This window comes from Mytilus californianus, unplaced genomic scaffold (assembly GCF_021869535.1).
Source record: "Mytilus californianus isolate M0D057914Y unplaced genomic scaffold, xbMytCali1.0.p SCAF_12, whole genome shotgun sequence".
Classification (NCBI taxonomy): Eukaryota; Metazoa; Mollusca; class Bivalvia; order Mytilida; family Mytilidae; genus Mytilus; species Mytilus californianus.
This window is the reverse complement of record NW_026262604.1, coordinates 56,049,522-56,066,213: the sequence shown is the minus strand read 5'-3', so window position 1 is coordinate 56,066,213 and position 16,692 is coordinate 56,049,522. Positions and strand designations below refer to the sequence as shown.

The 16,692-nt window shown below is 30.6% G+C and overlaps 1 protein-coding gene across 1 annotated transcript in view; it reads left to right on the top strand.

Annotated features, from left to right (window-relative positions):
* Positions 1-16,692, top strand: part of LOC127722050 (uncharacterized) — a 275,032-nt gene that overhangs the window by 43,899 nt on the left and 214,441 nt on the right. The window contains exons 4-5 of the mRNA XM_052228896.1: positions 1,691-1,711; positions 6,117-6,137. Of these exons, the coding sequence (XP_052084856.1) occupies positions 1,691-1,711; positions 6,117-6,137 (42 nt within the window). The remainder of the gene's footprint in view (positions 1-1,690; positions 1,712-6,116; positions 6,138-16,692) is intronic.

Genomic DNA, 16,692 nt, shown 5'->3' with positions numbered 1-16,692 from the left:
TAGAAATAACGATAATATTACGTTTAACAAAATAAGCCAATGTTGCTCCTTCGCGAATGAAAAAAAAACCCACACTTTATACATATCAAGCGTCCGACGCGTTTTTCTTGAATTGCCTTCACCGTGAACTATTAAACGAAAATATGCCTGTATGACCAAGAATGTATAAATATGTACAAACGTTAGGACCGATACTACCAATAAGGACATGAAAAGTAAAGCCAAAATTCGGCTGTTTTATATGAGGGAGTTTCAACAAAAGATTCTTAGTAATTTCTTAATTTAGAAAAAAAAATATAACTCATGCCAGTATTGAATAACTAATTACTGACCTTATGACACCCTTAGGGACTAACAGGCCATCATAAGTGGTATTGACCCAATGTAAGTAAATGAAAACAAAACTTTACCAAGCCATGTGTCCGACGCACTTTTCTGAATTTATATTCATCAGGAATGGTTAAATCCAAGTATTATAGTTAATCCATTGACGTAAATTGACGTTTTTGCAGACAAGAAAAAAAAAACCACACTGATAAAACGCCTAGCACCGTTGTTGTCTGTTTTTAAACGGGAAATGTCTACACTCTAGTTATCTTGTCATAGAAGAATAATTGAATAACTGTCTTGTTAGGAATAACCGCCCTTTCAATAGTGTTTTGTTTGTTCTTTTGTATTATTTAAATGACACCTCTATTTTAAACAAGCATATGTTGCCAACATGATATTAATCATATAAAAACCATCTACGGTCACTAAAATATTTAACCTGAAAAGCAAAACCAATCCTAACATGTCCCTAACTACAAGTTTGATACATTGAATTGATTTTCCCGATTTAGCTTATTTTTAAGCTGACAAAATAAAGACTACAGTAAACTAAATTGTTGAATGACTTAGATAACTCTAGTAATTGTCACCAATAGTTGGTTTACTATTCTAGTAAATCTTCACGACGATTGGATGCATATTTTCTTAATGTGTCATGTTCTCATATCAACGTTTAGAAAATACATTTAAGCAACATCAAACACGGTTACCACATTCAAATGCATCATATTTATCTAAGAATCAAGCAAGTTCATATTCCTAAGCTTAAGTCTCAATGAATTTCAGTTTTGAACCAAACCAAACGTAATCAATCATAAATCAAATATCATTTAATAAACAACAAGAAATAAAATAAAATTTTATTTTCCTATTTTTCAGAAAAGATAATATTATCAGTAATGTTTTGTTAGATATTTTGTATAACTAAAATGACACATCTATATAAAACAGTCATAAGGTGCACAATCAAACAATCGATATTAATTAACAATCAAGACCAATATCAAGCGAACGTCATTTACAAGCCATCCTGGCTCACTCACACATTTAACATGAAAAGCGCAAGCAGTCCTTACATGTCTCTAGCTTAATGTTTATTCATTGAATTGACTTTCTCGATTTAGCTTAATTTTAAATTGACAAAATAAAAATTACTCTTAACTAAATTTGTAAACGACTACATAACACTAGTAAGAGTCACCAATAGTTAGTTTACTGTTAGAAGTTATGCAAGATCATATTCCTAAGCTTTAGTCTCAATGAATTTGAGTGTTTAACCAAACCAAACGTAATCAACCCTAAATCAAGTATAATTTTATAAACAATATTAAATATAAAAAAATATTTTCCTAATTTTCAGCAGTACAGAGTACACTAAGTGGTGAGTATTGGCATGATTTGATTGTTTATTGATTTACAATTTAATTATCTTTTTTTTGAAGACATTTTTGTTGTACTTTACATAAACAGTTGAAAGGTGACGATGAAAAAAATGTGTTTAAATTCTTCAGCAAAGACAAACGAATTTTGCGTCATTGTTATGTTTTTCACTTATCTAAAAAAAATCCGTATGTTCGAAGTCATAACTGAGTATTTTATTCAAATTAATAAATTGCAGCGAGTCAGTTTAATTTCCTTGTTATTTCCATTTGATGAAATTTGGTACCGTGAAGAATAATAATGTCATTTTTCATGCACAGTGTTCCTTTGAACTAGATTGTTTATTTTCAACTGCCTGTGGACAGCAGTATATTGACTTTTGCAAGTTGCTGCTATGTCAGAATCATACCTTTTATTACAAGTACCAATTAGACGTCCACTTAGTCTCTTTTCTGTCAGCTGATTGTTTTTTGCTAAAATTTAAGGTCTCCCTTTTCGCAGAATTATCAATTCGTAAGTTTTCTATCGGTCGACGTTTATATTGAAATGTAACCGATATATTTTATGGAAAATGTGGAAATGAATATATCTTTCTTTTAGAATTTAAGAACACGCAAATAGGAACAGGAAAAGAAAATATCCAATAGGCCGATCAAGGCTGGAATGTTGAAAAGTTAGAGGCACATATGGGGTTATTGATTGATTTTTTAAATTTTTTTCTGAAAGTTTTTTTTCGTACCCGGTAGGCATCAAATCATTATTTATTATATTGAAAACTTAATATCAAATTAAACGACAACAAAACTCAATCAGAATATTTTTTTTACTTTATCATTTTCCAAGATCAAAATATGTGTTCCTTCATTGATGGAAATCATAATATATCATAGAAAAACTCAATACATCCAACCGGGCCCCTTTTTAAATGATCGTTCATTAATGTAAACAATAGCTACAATGAAACATGTTTGGACATATTATATTCGAATGAACTTGCAACCCTCAAATCTTATAGTAAGCGTTACAAGTCAAATTTAAGAAAACGGAGAATAAACCTGATTAACATGTTAAATCATTTGTGGTCTGATATGTTGTATATTCATCAAATATAAAACCTTTGAACAGATACAGTGTTTAAATAGATTGATTTATAAAGGATGAGATTGTTAATATTTGGATATGTTTGGCTGCAAAGTCTGTTTTGCAATACAACGCAGTTCTAGTGTAATCGAATTAATTTTTCATTTAACCTTTAAAAAAACAGCAGATTATGAAATTGAAAACATGGTTATTTGTTTTGTTCCGTCAAATTGAATGTCATTTAAGGCAATTGTAATTTGATATTTTCTTAAAGATTGTAGCAACATATATGTCAACCCTTTTTGTAATTTTTGTTGTTATACTGGAAAATATGCGTTTCCGGAATCGGAAAACAAGCATTACTTGCGTTTGAATCTGAAAACAAGCGTTACCGGTGATTGAATCGGAAAGCAATCATTCTGAATATACACCGTGTAGATAGCATGTGTACTATACATCAAGAACTTGTAAGAAAATATAGATAAGATTGATGATGACATCAGTGTCAAGCCTAACCCTGTACAACGTATTTAAAAAAAAGTGAACGGGAGAGAAAATATCGAAGTAATCGGATTTTATGCATTGACAGGCGGAAACATATTATAATTAACCCTTGACGTGATGGTGATTGTTTCTTTCTGACAAGAAAGACAATGAAGACAAATTCGGTGGTTCATTGTTTGAAACGGAAAAGTCAAAACTCTATATATCTTAGCATAGGAGATTAATCAAATTCCTGTCTTGTTGTGAAAACCCACCTTATCATTTTATCCTGAGTGTTTCAGTTCTGTTTTATAATTTGAGGGGACAGGAATGTTAAAGTGCATGTACTTGTGACATGGGCTACAATATTTTCAGTACTAACCGATTGATGATGGTTGACTAGCACCTGTGTTTCATGAGTCATTTGTTACAACCATTGTAAATTGTCCGTTTTTTAACGACACCTTTAGACAGAATATATACTGCTGCATCTGTTCAAAACGGTATTGGTTGAAAAGTGTGCTCAATAGTCGGCTGTCTATATGAAAACACTCATCAAGATTGATTCAACAATTACAAAATGCAGCAGGTGAATTTCACACAAAATTTACTTGTTGTTTGTTAAGATATAACCTTGTATAATACATGTACTGTATGACAGTTCAATCTGCCTACGATAAACAGTAACAATTAAAAAAAATCTCAAGCAGATATCCTATGCAAGCCATCTTCGGTCATTCACAAATTTTCCCTGAAATGCACAAGCAGTCCCTACATGTCCTTAAAAATTGATACACTCAAAGAGATAATAAAGATAAATTTGAACTTAATTGGTAAATCGTTCCATACTACTAATATTTCAAGCACAAAATCTTTCAATATATATTATAGTGGCATGACTGCATGACATAGCCTTACTTTACATTTCTATATTGCAAAATTAATTCTAGATCTACAGTATAATGCACTTTTAGTGTTAATGTTAGTGTTAGGATTTTTTTTATAATCTGTGATTAGTAGTTACCGAAATTCTACTTGAAATAACATGCAGAATAACGTACTTAGAACGACGAATGTTAACAGAATTTTGTCCCTCCAATTATTTCAAAGCACAAAAAAATATGGTTTATCTACCATTGGTCAAAAACGTAATAGCATGGGAGTTGCTTCTACTTTATTTCATTTAAAATCCACGACAATATCAGAATTTTGCGGCAACTATCTTTTGTAAATACCATTTAAAAATAGTATTTTTAATATTTGTTAATTTGAAAGTATTATCATTGAAAAGCGATATCCAACATCAAAAAACGTTTTAGATTTATGAATAAAAAGTAGTAGGTCATAAAGTTACTACTTATTGCCTGCAAGGTCACATAAGCTACAACTTTACTCAACACGTTGCAACTCAGTGTGACTCAAACGTGTCATTTGTTGTTAATGTAATGATCACTGTCGCCACTGTTTGAAAAACATGAAAAAAAAAAATTGAAGAAACCAACAATGTTTTTACGAAATTCAAACATTTATTTTAAAGAAGTTCAAATTTACTTCTGAATAAACAGGTGTGTATTTTAAAGTATACAATAAGAAAATATTAATCATGAACATGCAGGTTTCACTATTTAACAAAATAAGCCAATGTTGCTCCTTCGCGAATGAAAAAAAAAAACCCACACTTTATACATATCAAGCGTCCGGCGCGTTTTTCTTGAATTGCCTTCACCGTGAACGATTAAACGAAAATATGCCTGTATGACTAAGAATGTATAAATATGTACAAACGTTAGGACCGATACTACCAATAAGGACATGAAAAGTAAAGCCAAAATTCGGCTGTTTTATCTGAGGGAGTTTCAACAAAAGATTCTTAGTAGTTTCTTAATTTAAAAAAAAATATAACTCATGCCAGTATTAAATAACTAATTACTGACCTTATGACATCCTTAGGGACTAGCAGGCCATCATAAGTGGTATTGACCCAATGTCAGTAAATGAAAACAAAACTTAACTATTCCATGTGTCCGAAGCACTTTTCTAAATTTATATTCGTCAGGAATGGTTAAATCCAAGTATTATAGTTAATCCATTGACGTAAATTGACGTTTTTGCATACAAGAAAAAAAGAAAAAAACACTGATAAAACGCCTAGTACCGTTGATGTCTGTTTTTAAACGGGAAATGTCTACACTCTAGTTATCTTGTCATAGAAGAATAATCGAATAACTGTCTTGTTAGGAACAACCGCCTATTCAATAGTGTTTTGTTTGTTCTTTTGTATTATTTAAATGACACCTCTATTTTAAACAAGCATATGGTGCACACACGATATTAATCAACAAAGAAGTCAAATCTGAAGCAGACGTCATATAAAAACCATCTACGGTCACTAAAATATTCAACCTGAAAAGCAAAACCATTCCTAACATGTCCCTAACTACAAGTTTGATACATTGAATTGATTTTCCCGATTTAGCTTATTTTTAAGCTGACAAAATAAAGACTACAGTAAACTAAATTGTTAAATGACTTAGATAACTCTAGTAATTGTCACCAATAGTTGGTTTACTATTCTAGTAAATCTTCACGACGATTGGATGCATATTTTCTTAATGTGTCATGTTCTCATATCAACGTTTAGAAAATACATTTAAGCAACATCAAACGCGTTTACCACATTCCAATGCATCTTATTTATCTAAGAATCAAGCAAGTTCATATTCCTAAGCTTAAGTCTCAATGAATTTCAGTTTTGAACCAAACCAAACGTAATCAATCATAAATCAAATATCATTTAATAAACAACAAGAAATAAAATAAAATTTTATTTTCCTATTTTTCAGAAGAGGCAAAAATTTATATTGGTGAGTATTTGCATGATTTGATTGTTAATTGACTTACAATTTAATTTTATTTTTCAACACATTTTTGTTGTATTTGACATACAAGGTTAAAAGGAGACGATGCAAAATATATGTTTAAAGATCTCAGCAAAGACAAACGAATTTTCCGTCATTGTTGTGTTTTTCACTTATCTCAAAAAAATCCGTATGTTCGAAGTCATAACTGAGTATTTTATTCAAATTAATAAATTGCAGCGAGTCAGTTAAATTTCCCTGTTATGTCTATTTGATGAAATTTGTTACCGTGAAGAATAATATTTTTTTTTAATGCACAGTGTTCCTTTGAAGTAGAATGTTTATTTTCAACTGCCTGTGGACAGCAGTTTATTGACTTTGCAAGTTGCTGCTATGTCAGAATCATCCCTTTTATTACAAGTATCAATTAGACGTCCACTTAGTCTCTTTTCTGTCAGCTGATTATTTTTTACTGAAATTTCAGGTCTCCTTTTTCTCAGAATTATCAATTCGTAAATTTTCTATCGGTCGGCATTCATATTGAAATGTAACTGATATATTTTATGGAAAATGTGGAAATGAATATATCTTTCTTTTAGAATTTAAAAACACGAAATTAAAAGGAAAAGAAAATATCCAATAGGCCGATCAAGGCTGGAATGTTGAAAAATAAGAGACACGTATGGGGTTATTGATTGATTTCTTCAATTTTCTTCTGAAATTTTATTTTCGTGACCGGTAGGCATCAAATCTTTATTTATTATACTGAAAACTTAATATCAAATTAAACGACAACAAAACTCAATCAGAATATTTGTTTACTTTATCTTTCTCCAAGATCAAAATATGTGTTCCTTCATTGATTGAAATCATAATATATCATAGCAAAACTCAAACACCCAACCGGGCTCCTTTTTGAATGATCGTTCATTAGCAATAGCTACAATGAAACATGTTTGGACATATTATATTCGACAGAACTTGCAACCCTCAAATCTTATAGTAAGCGTTACAAGTCAAATTTAAGAAAACGGAGAATAAACCTGATTAACATGTTAAATCAGTTGTGGTCTGTTATGTTGTATATTCATCAAATATAAAACCTTTAAACAGAAAGAGTGTTTAAATAGATTGATTTATAAAGGATGAGATTGTTAATATTTATAAGAAACAGCAGATTATGAAATTGGAAACATGGTTATTTGTTTTGTTCAAATGAATGTCATTTAAGGCAATTGTAATTTGATATTTTCTTAAAGATTGCAGCAACCTATCTTTCAACCCTTTTTGTAATTTTCTTTAGTTATACCGGAAAGTATGCGTTTCCGGAATCGGAAAGCAAGCATTACTGGCGATTGAATCGGAAAACAAGCGTTACTGGCGATTGAATCGGAAAACAAGCATTCTGAATATACACCGTGTACATAGCATGTGCACTATACATCAAGAACTTGTAAGAAAATATAGATAAAATTGATGATAACAACAGTGTCAAGCCTAATACTGTACAACGTATTTAAAAAAAATGAACGGGAGAGAAAATATCGAAGTAATCGGATTTTATGCATTTGCAGGCGGAGACATATTATAATTAACCCTTGACGTGATGGTGATTGCTTTTTTCTGATAAGAAAGACAATGAAGACAAAATCGGTGGTTCATTGTTTGAAACGGAAAAAGTCAAAACTCTATATATCTTAGCATAGGAAAATAATCGAATTCCTGTCTTGTTGTGAAAACCCACATAATCATTTTATCCTGAGTGTTTTAGTTCTGTTTTATGATTCGAGGGCGCAGGAATGTTAAAGTACAATATTTCCAGTACTAACCGATTGATGATGGTTGACTAGCACCTGTGTTTCATGAGTCATTTGTTACAACCATTGTAAATTGTCCGTTTTTTAACGAAACCTTTAGACAAAATATATACTGCTGCATCTGTTCAAAACGGTATTGGTTGAAAAGTTTGCTCAATAGTCGGCTATCTATATGAAAACACTCATCAAGATTGATTCAACAGTTACAAAATGCAGCAGGTGAATTTCACACGAAATTTACTTGTTGTTTGTTAAGATATAACCTTGTATACTACATGTACTTAATGACATTTCAATCAAATCAAGTATAAGGTCCGCCTACGATAAACAGTAAGAAATAAAACAAATCTCAAACAGATATCCTATGCAAGCCATCTTCGGTCATTCACAAATTTTCCCTGAAATACACAAGCAGTCCCTACATGTTTCTTAAAATTTGATACACTCAATTATTTTGTTCGATTAAATTTTCTAAAGCTTAGAGAAATAAAGATAAATTTGAACTTAATTGGTAAATCGTTCCATACAACTAATATTTCAAGCACAAAATCTTTCATTTAGCTAATATCTTTTATAGTTGCATTGCTGCATGACATAGCCTTACATTACATTTCTATATTTCAAAATTAATTACAAAAATCCTAGTCCTACAGTATAGTGTACTCATAGTGTTAGTGTTAGTGTTAGGATTTTTTTTTATAATCTGTGATTAGTAGTTACCGAAATTCTACTTGAAATAAAATGCAGAAGAACGTACTAAGAACGACGAACGTGAACAGAATTTTGTCCTGCCAATTATTTCAAAGCATAAAAAAATATGGCTCATCTACCATTGACCAAAAACGTAATAGCATGGGAGTTGCTTCTACTTTTATTTCATTTAAAATCCACGACAATATCAGAATTGTACGGCAACTATCTTTTGTGAATACCATTTGAAAATAGTAATTTTTGATATTTGTTAATTTAAAAGTATTACCATTCATAAGCTATATTCGACATAGAAAAAAACGTTATAGATTTATAAATAAAAAGTAGAAGCTCATAAATTTACAACTTATTATTGTTGATATATGGCAGCACATACGTTTATAAAGCCGTCCTTTCGTTTCACCGACATATACCTATCTGCAAAGGTTACATTCTAATTCGTAGACGAGATTTGTTGATATAAAATTCAGATCATCGTAGTTTCTGGTAAAATAAGATTTCTTTGTTAGATTGCTTGGAAATGATCATCTGTTATTAACATTTTACAGGTTTTGCAGTTTTTAGTTTCACATTGCGTACAAGGATTATTGATGTTGTCATTTGTATAATGATCTGAATGTGTCGTACTTGAGATATTTGTCTTGTCTGGTGATAAGGGGACAACTGACATATCAGACGACACCGTGTCCATGGTGCCGTCATTTGCGGACGTTATTATACTAGGCGACGTCCGAGCCAGTATTCTATTTTATATTCGTATGTTCAGGTATATTATGCTACTGAGCGGATGATGTCCTCGTGGATAAAATGTCAACCAGCAGAGACATTGACCCATTGGTAGTAAAAGAGAGGCAAAGGATACCAAAGGGACACTCAAACTCACAAGTCGAAAACAAACTGATAACTCCATGGCCAAAAAAGAAAAAGACAAACAGAAAAACAACAGTACACAAACTAACATAGAAAATCAGAGACTGAGCAACACGAACCCCACCAAAAACTTGGGGTGATCTTATTGCTCTTGAAGGGTAAGCAGATCCTTCTCCACATGTGGCACCCGTCGTGTTGCTCATTTAAGTACAAATCCGGTGATATCTGTAATTCGGTAGGTCACATTTGAGGGGACGAGATATCTATCGTCATCTTTGAAACAAGTAATAAAACGATGGGAAAATAAGGGTATATTAGATAAGGACATAATTTTTGCCTTGAAACGGGATACCTCAAAGAGTTGTTACAATGGATCTTTAATGTGCAGAAAACGCAGCACTTTTTACAAAAAAGGTACCGGATTTCAGATTTCATTCTGACGATGCTGACAAGACTTGGCTGCATATTTAGATATCCTGTACAGCTGAAAGAATACCCCACTTCTGTTAAGTTTGAATAGTGGGAAATGTTTGGGTCATTATTGGGAACCGTGTAATATTTTGACCACCCCAATTGACAGTTTTTGAAAAACCTTTTTACCAATAACTCATACACTAAAGGTGATAGATCCATTTGGGTATTTTGCAGTGACAATGGGGACCAACGGCCTTGATAATGAACTTGTAGTTTTATCCTATGTTCACGGATAGTAACCTCCTCATATCGAGGAGCGTTTAGTACAGTGATTTTGTCATAGTTTAATCAAGTATGTCATGGATAAGTTAGGTTACTGCTTCAGTTCTATTCAAATGACAAATAAAAAACAATATAATATTTAAATCTATATTGTAAGTCAAACGATCTAAATTGAAATTGTTGTTTTTAAGAAATTAATGCAGGATAACCAAAATATCGAAATTGGTATAGTTTGGTTAAGCGATTGACATGGATCAGTTAAGTGTCTAGAAATTTGTCATGGTTTTGATCAAATTTGTCATGATTTCGATCCAAATTAGTACATATTTTTTTCAACTTAATATTGATAGTTTCTTTGAATGCGCATGTGAAAAAAACGAAGTTGCACAATTTATCAATTGACTAAGAAGAAAAAAGCTTTTTTAACCAAGTTTGGCGAGCGTAATCGGCAATCCGTACATTTATACATTTTCACTTTTGTGTGTTTTCCTAATCGAAATATACAACACGTACAAGGACAAATATACCATCAGTACCTACTTTTTGAGATATTTCAGTTTCATGTAAAACAAAAAAATCAATTTTCAATATTTTACCTAAAAATAACACAACTTTCAAACGAAAAGAGATATTTTCATCCGTTTTTTGTTGCACAATGTTCCGTACGTTACTAGCCTTTCAGGTAGACTTGAAAGGAAATTAGAGTTAAATGTGTTTTAATTTTCATAAACCTATACCATACTCGTTAATGAAAAGCCGAAATAACTTTTCTTGCTAATAAAATTGCGTATAGAAAAAATATATTTTCTTGCTCGTTGTCCATTGCGAATTCTTTCAAATTCACAAAACTGATTTGATGACGTGATTCTTTCAAAACCACAAAACTGATTTTATCATGTTAATTACGTAAGTGATTCTTTCAAATTCACAAAACTGGAAAGAAAGAGCCCTTGATCCGTTGTACATGTTTTCGAACAATTAACAGTTTTTATACGCCCGTTCTTGGGACGTATTATGGCATACCATTGTCCGTCTGTCCGTCCGTCTGTCTGTCCGTCTATCCGTCCGTCCGTCTATCCGTCCGTCCGTCGTCAACATGTGGGACATTAACTCAAAAACGCTTTAATCTGTTTGCATGAAACTTTGGTGAATTGTTAATATCTATTGACGTGTGCTCCCTTTCGTTTTTTATAAATTTTAGATTTGACGTTTCCGAGTTTTGGGGTTTTATTCATTAAAAAAAGGAGGATTTTCCAGTTTTCGGACAATAACTCACAAACTCTATCAGCAATTTGCAAGAAACTCAAAAACGCTTTAATCTGTTTGCATGAAACTTTGGTGAATTGTTTATAGCTGTTGACATGAGCGTCCTTTCGATTTTTATAAAATTTAGATTTTACGTTTCCGAGTTATGGGGTTTTATTCATTAAAAAAAGGGGGATTTTCCAGTTTTCGAACAATAACTGAAAAATGCTTTGAGCAGTTTTCATTAAACTTTGTCTACTGATTTATATCTATTATGATAACCTCCCTTTAGTTTTTTTTTATAAATTTCTGATATGACATTGAGAAGTTATTGAACTTTATTCTTTGAAAACGCGACGGGCGTATCATTATATTATATTCCGCCAAACGCTAAACAGATAAAAGAAAGCTGGGCAATATTAATTACGCGTTTACACAATATGCATTTTGTATTTATAGGTTTCAAAACGAATAAGCATTGGATATCGCTTGAAATGAACTCGAATTATTTGTATTACAAAATATTAATGAACGACGATTTTAAATAATGATAGTTTATATCAAAAAGTAAAATAACAAAAATTGAACTCCGAGGAAAATTCAAAACGGAAAGTCGCTAATCAAATGGCCAAATCAAAAACTTAAACACATCAAATGAATGGATAACAACTATCATATTCCTGACATAGTACAGGCATTATTATGTAGAAAATGGTGGATTAAACCTGGTTATATAGCTAGCTGAACCTCTCACTTGTATGACAGTCGCATAAAATTCCATTATATTGATAACAATGTGTAAACAAAACAAACAGACATAATAGGTAAAAATGTCAAAAATAGGGGTATGACAGTCAACATTGTGTTATAATCTTAATCACTATAAAAAAAACCAAACATATATGTCACAAAGAAAAACAAAAAAGGCATATAAACAAAGCAAATTAGCCAAAACGAAAGACAAAAATACAAAGATTTACCATACCAGAATAACACGATGACGGGATGTAGAAGTACCGAACCACGTCAAATGAATATTACCAAAAATATACTAAACAGTAAAAGGAATAATTTACAATGACAAATAAAAGAACACTAAAATACGTAATTTAGATGATAAAGAACGTCAGTACCTAGGATATATACTCTAAGACCATCGTGTATTATTTGTGAAGTTTATACGGAATATTTATCAACAAGGTCTTGGTATCTTCCGATGAAGCGATATCTCATTAACAAAAGTTATCTTCTTTCAGAAATATATAATGGTAGTGGCAATAAGGAATTTATTTGGACCAATATAATGGCAAATTTAATAGTTGTCAAACATGTTCTTAAAATTGTCTTGACTACACCTTACTACACCCAGATACAAGGTGTTCAGAAAATAAAAACAAATTTCACATTTAACGAGTAATCATGCCACCAAACAAAGTGGATTTTTTTTTTATGTAAAATGTCTGTATTTTCATTGTTTAACATCACCTTTTAAGTATATTTTCGATAGGCAAAGTATGTGAGCACCCAAGAAACAACTTCATATTTGGTGAGATTATCTCAAGCTTCTCTTAAAATATTTTGCTGTTTCTTGGCTCCGCACGATGTTTCCACAATAGAAATAATGAAAGAAAACTGCATACTTTTTGTAGTTTTTTTCCCTTTTATGGACACGTTGCATATTATGACGAAATTGTGACTCCATCAGAAACGAAATCTTTTTTTTTTTTTTTTTTGTTTAATTCTATATAATTTTATTTGAAATGTACATTTGTTAGAGATACATAAAGTACCTGTATCTTATCCCGGTCTCGTTGACGTTAGTATATAGCATTTCATAAGGTTAGTACTTGTTAGTACACAACATACAGTTTTGCTGATAAATAATGTGTAACAGAATAAAAAGAAATTACTATGATATATTATAAATCTTAGTTAGGAAGATAGATTAATTTTTTCTGCAACCAAATTGTAGAAGTTTTTATATTTGACTTGTTTATTTGTCAATATTTCGTAATGTTGGAGAAGTTCACTTTTTAAAATTTCAAACACATTAATTTGTTTTGTTTTCTGCTCGGATATGTAATACACTTTATATATAGTAAAAAGTATGATTGTTAGAAAATCGTTGATATTGTAATAATTTGTATCGTTTATCTTATATCCATACAAAAGTGATGCCAGTGATATTATATGATGTCTTATTTTAAGTTTGTCAAGTATTAGTTTTATTTGATCCCAAAATGATTTTAGATATTAGCATGTCAGAAAATAATGATCATAATCTTCAATGCCATTACATATATTACATAGAGGAGTTTTAGTTATTTTCCAAGAGAAAAGTAATTGTTTGGTTGGTAAAATGTAATGTAGAAATTTCCATCTTAACATTCGCAATTTATTATCTTGGATATAGTTAAAGATGAAGTACAGCATTTGTTCTCTTTTCCTTGTATTGTTATCTAAATTTAGAATTCTGTCCCATTTTTGAAATCCTATTGCTTTCTCATAATATTTATTTAAAAGCGAGATGTAGATATCTTTCGAGGAAAATATTTTTATTGGTACCATTTTCCTTCTCTATCTTGAATTTAAAGCAGCTTTTGTTTTGATTGACTCTTCTTTTATGAGCTCTTGTAACCACTGTTTTGGTATTGCTTTCATCAATTTAGAATATTCCGAAAACCAATTAGCATGGCAAGATAGTTTATCTAAAATCTTATTTTGATTATTTTTTCATTTATCATCAATTATGTCATTTACAAATAAAATTTTTGCTGTTTATCCAATTTTTGAAAATAAGACATTTACCATTTAATTTGATATGCTTATTGCCATATATTAGTTGCTGTCTGATATGCTTATATGTTAGTCGATTTGATTCTTTTTCAGATTTTGAGTTTATCCATGATATAATTATTTTTAAGTAAAATTCTGGAACAATTTCATTTAGTTTATTGATTAGATTAGTATTGTTAAAGTCCATTTTAAATATAAGGAATTCTTGTCCAAACCTGTCTAAGTAACATTTTGGTATGACTTTCCAATTGGGTAATGAGTCTTCATTATCAATGAGTCTTTTTACCCAATTAATATTTATGGATCCTATATATTTATCTATGTCTATCATTTTAAGCCCGCCGGCAAGATAATTTTTACTTATTATAGCTCTTTTAACTTTTTCTGGTTTATTATTCCATATAAAACTATATATTATTTTTTTAAATTTTGGGAGAGATTCTTCATCAACTTCTGTTACTGATGCAACATAGGTTATATTTGGTAGGATTAGTGATTTAACAAGAGTTATTTTACCTAACATAGTTAATTTTCTTTTATTCCAATCTTTAATTATTTTTTCCGATTTTTCGTATTGTCTTTGCAAGTTTAATTTTTTACACTCATTTTTATTAAGTCCAAAATATATTTCTAATACTTTTATCGGTTCTTGTGTCAACTTAATGTTTTCAACTTTATCTTTACAGGTTTTTAAATTTCCGAGCCATATCCCCTCTTTTTTATTTCGATTAAGCTTTAGGCCTGAAAGTGATCCGAAAATTTCGATAATGTTCAAAGTTAATGAAACTTCTTGCTTTGAATCTAAAAATAAAGTGGTGTCATCTGCAAGCTGGCTTTACTTTAGAGTATGGGTTTTATTATCTAGTTTGATTTGAAAACCTTTAAACTTTTTATCTTGTCTTAATCTACAGGCTAAAATTTCAACAGCAATAACGAAAACTATAGAACTCGCGGGACACCCTTGACGGATCCCTCGCTCAATGCTGAAGGGTCTTGAAATCCACCCATTATTTAATATACAACCCTTTATATCTGTATATAAAATATTTATCCACTTCAATAAAGATTTCTGAACGCCAAATTTCTTTAATGAACAATACAAAAATTCCCATTCTAACGAGTCAAATGCCTTTGAAAAATCTAAAAAAAAGAATTGCCCCGTCTACGATGAATTTTTCTGAATAGTCTATAATATCTTGGATTTGTCTAATATTAAACCCAATATATCTGTTTTATACATACCCGTTTTGATCACTGTGAATGATTTTATGCAATACTGGTTTAAGTCTTTGTGCAAGAGAATATGCTATAATTTTGGTATCTACATTAAATAAAGTAATTGGTCTATAGTTGTCTAAATTTAACGGGTCATTTCTCTTGTAAATAAGGGTAATTAATCCTAGTTTCTGTGAATTTGTCAATTCTTTTTTCCCATAAAAATGGTTAAAGACATCTACAGCAAAATATTGTAAGTTGGACCAGAAAGATCTATAAAATTCAATTGGAAGACCATCAATACCCGGTGTTTTGATAAGTTTCATTTTGAAAACAGAATTTGTACATTCCTCTATTGTCAGCTTTCCTTCAATTTCATTACTTTCGTGTGTAGTTAGTTTGCTGTTTATTTTTGTATTTTCAATATAATTCTCAATTTCTCCAAAATCTGGCTTAGTTGACGTATATAAATTCACATAATAATTCCTCCCCGAATATTTTACCTTGATCCTCAGTTATTTCCCCTTCACTGTCCCTAATACAGTAATATTTTTTCTTGTCTGTCTCGATTTCTCTAATCCCAAAAAATATTTCGTATTTTTTTCGCCTTCTTCCCATTTAACTCTTGATCTTATTTGTGCCAATTTAATTCTATCAGAATATAGAGTTTGTAACATTTCTTCTGTTGTCTTTATTGAATCTATTATGTTATTATTTTTCTTTTCATCAAGGACATTATCCTGAATTTCATTCAAAAGTTTTAGTTCTTGTTCTAATTCTTTAATTTCATCTCTTTTATTTGTAGCTTTAATTTTACAATGTTCATCTCCTTTAGTCGTCTCCTTTACCTCTATTTTAAACAGATCCCACACGATTGCTAAACCTTTTTCGGTCTCTTAATTTGTCATATTTATCTATTAAAGTGTTTATTTTCATTTTGTATGATTCGTCTTTAAGAATACTATTGTTTAATTTGAAATTACCCTTTCCTTTCTCCCCTTGACAATGATTTATCTTAAGTAAAATCGCTAGATGGTCTGTATATTGAATTGTAGCGGGTCTTATATCAATGTGGAGTACTCTAGGTCTCACGTCTTGACTAACAAGAAAATAATCAATTCTACTAGCTACTTCATTATTTTTTCTTCTCCAGGTATATTGTGTTTTATTTGGATTTATTACTCTCCAGATGTCTATAACTTTTAGTTTTT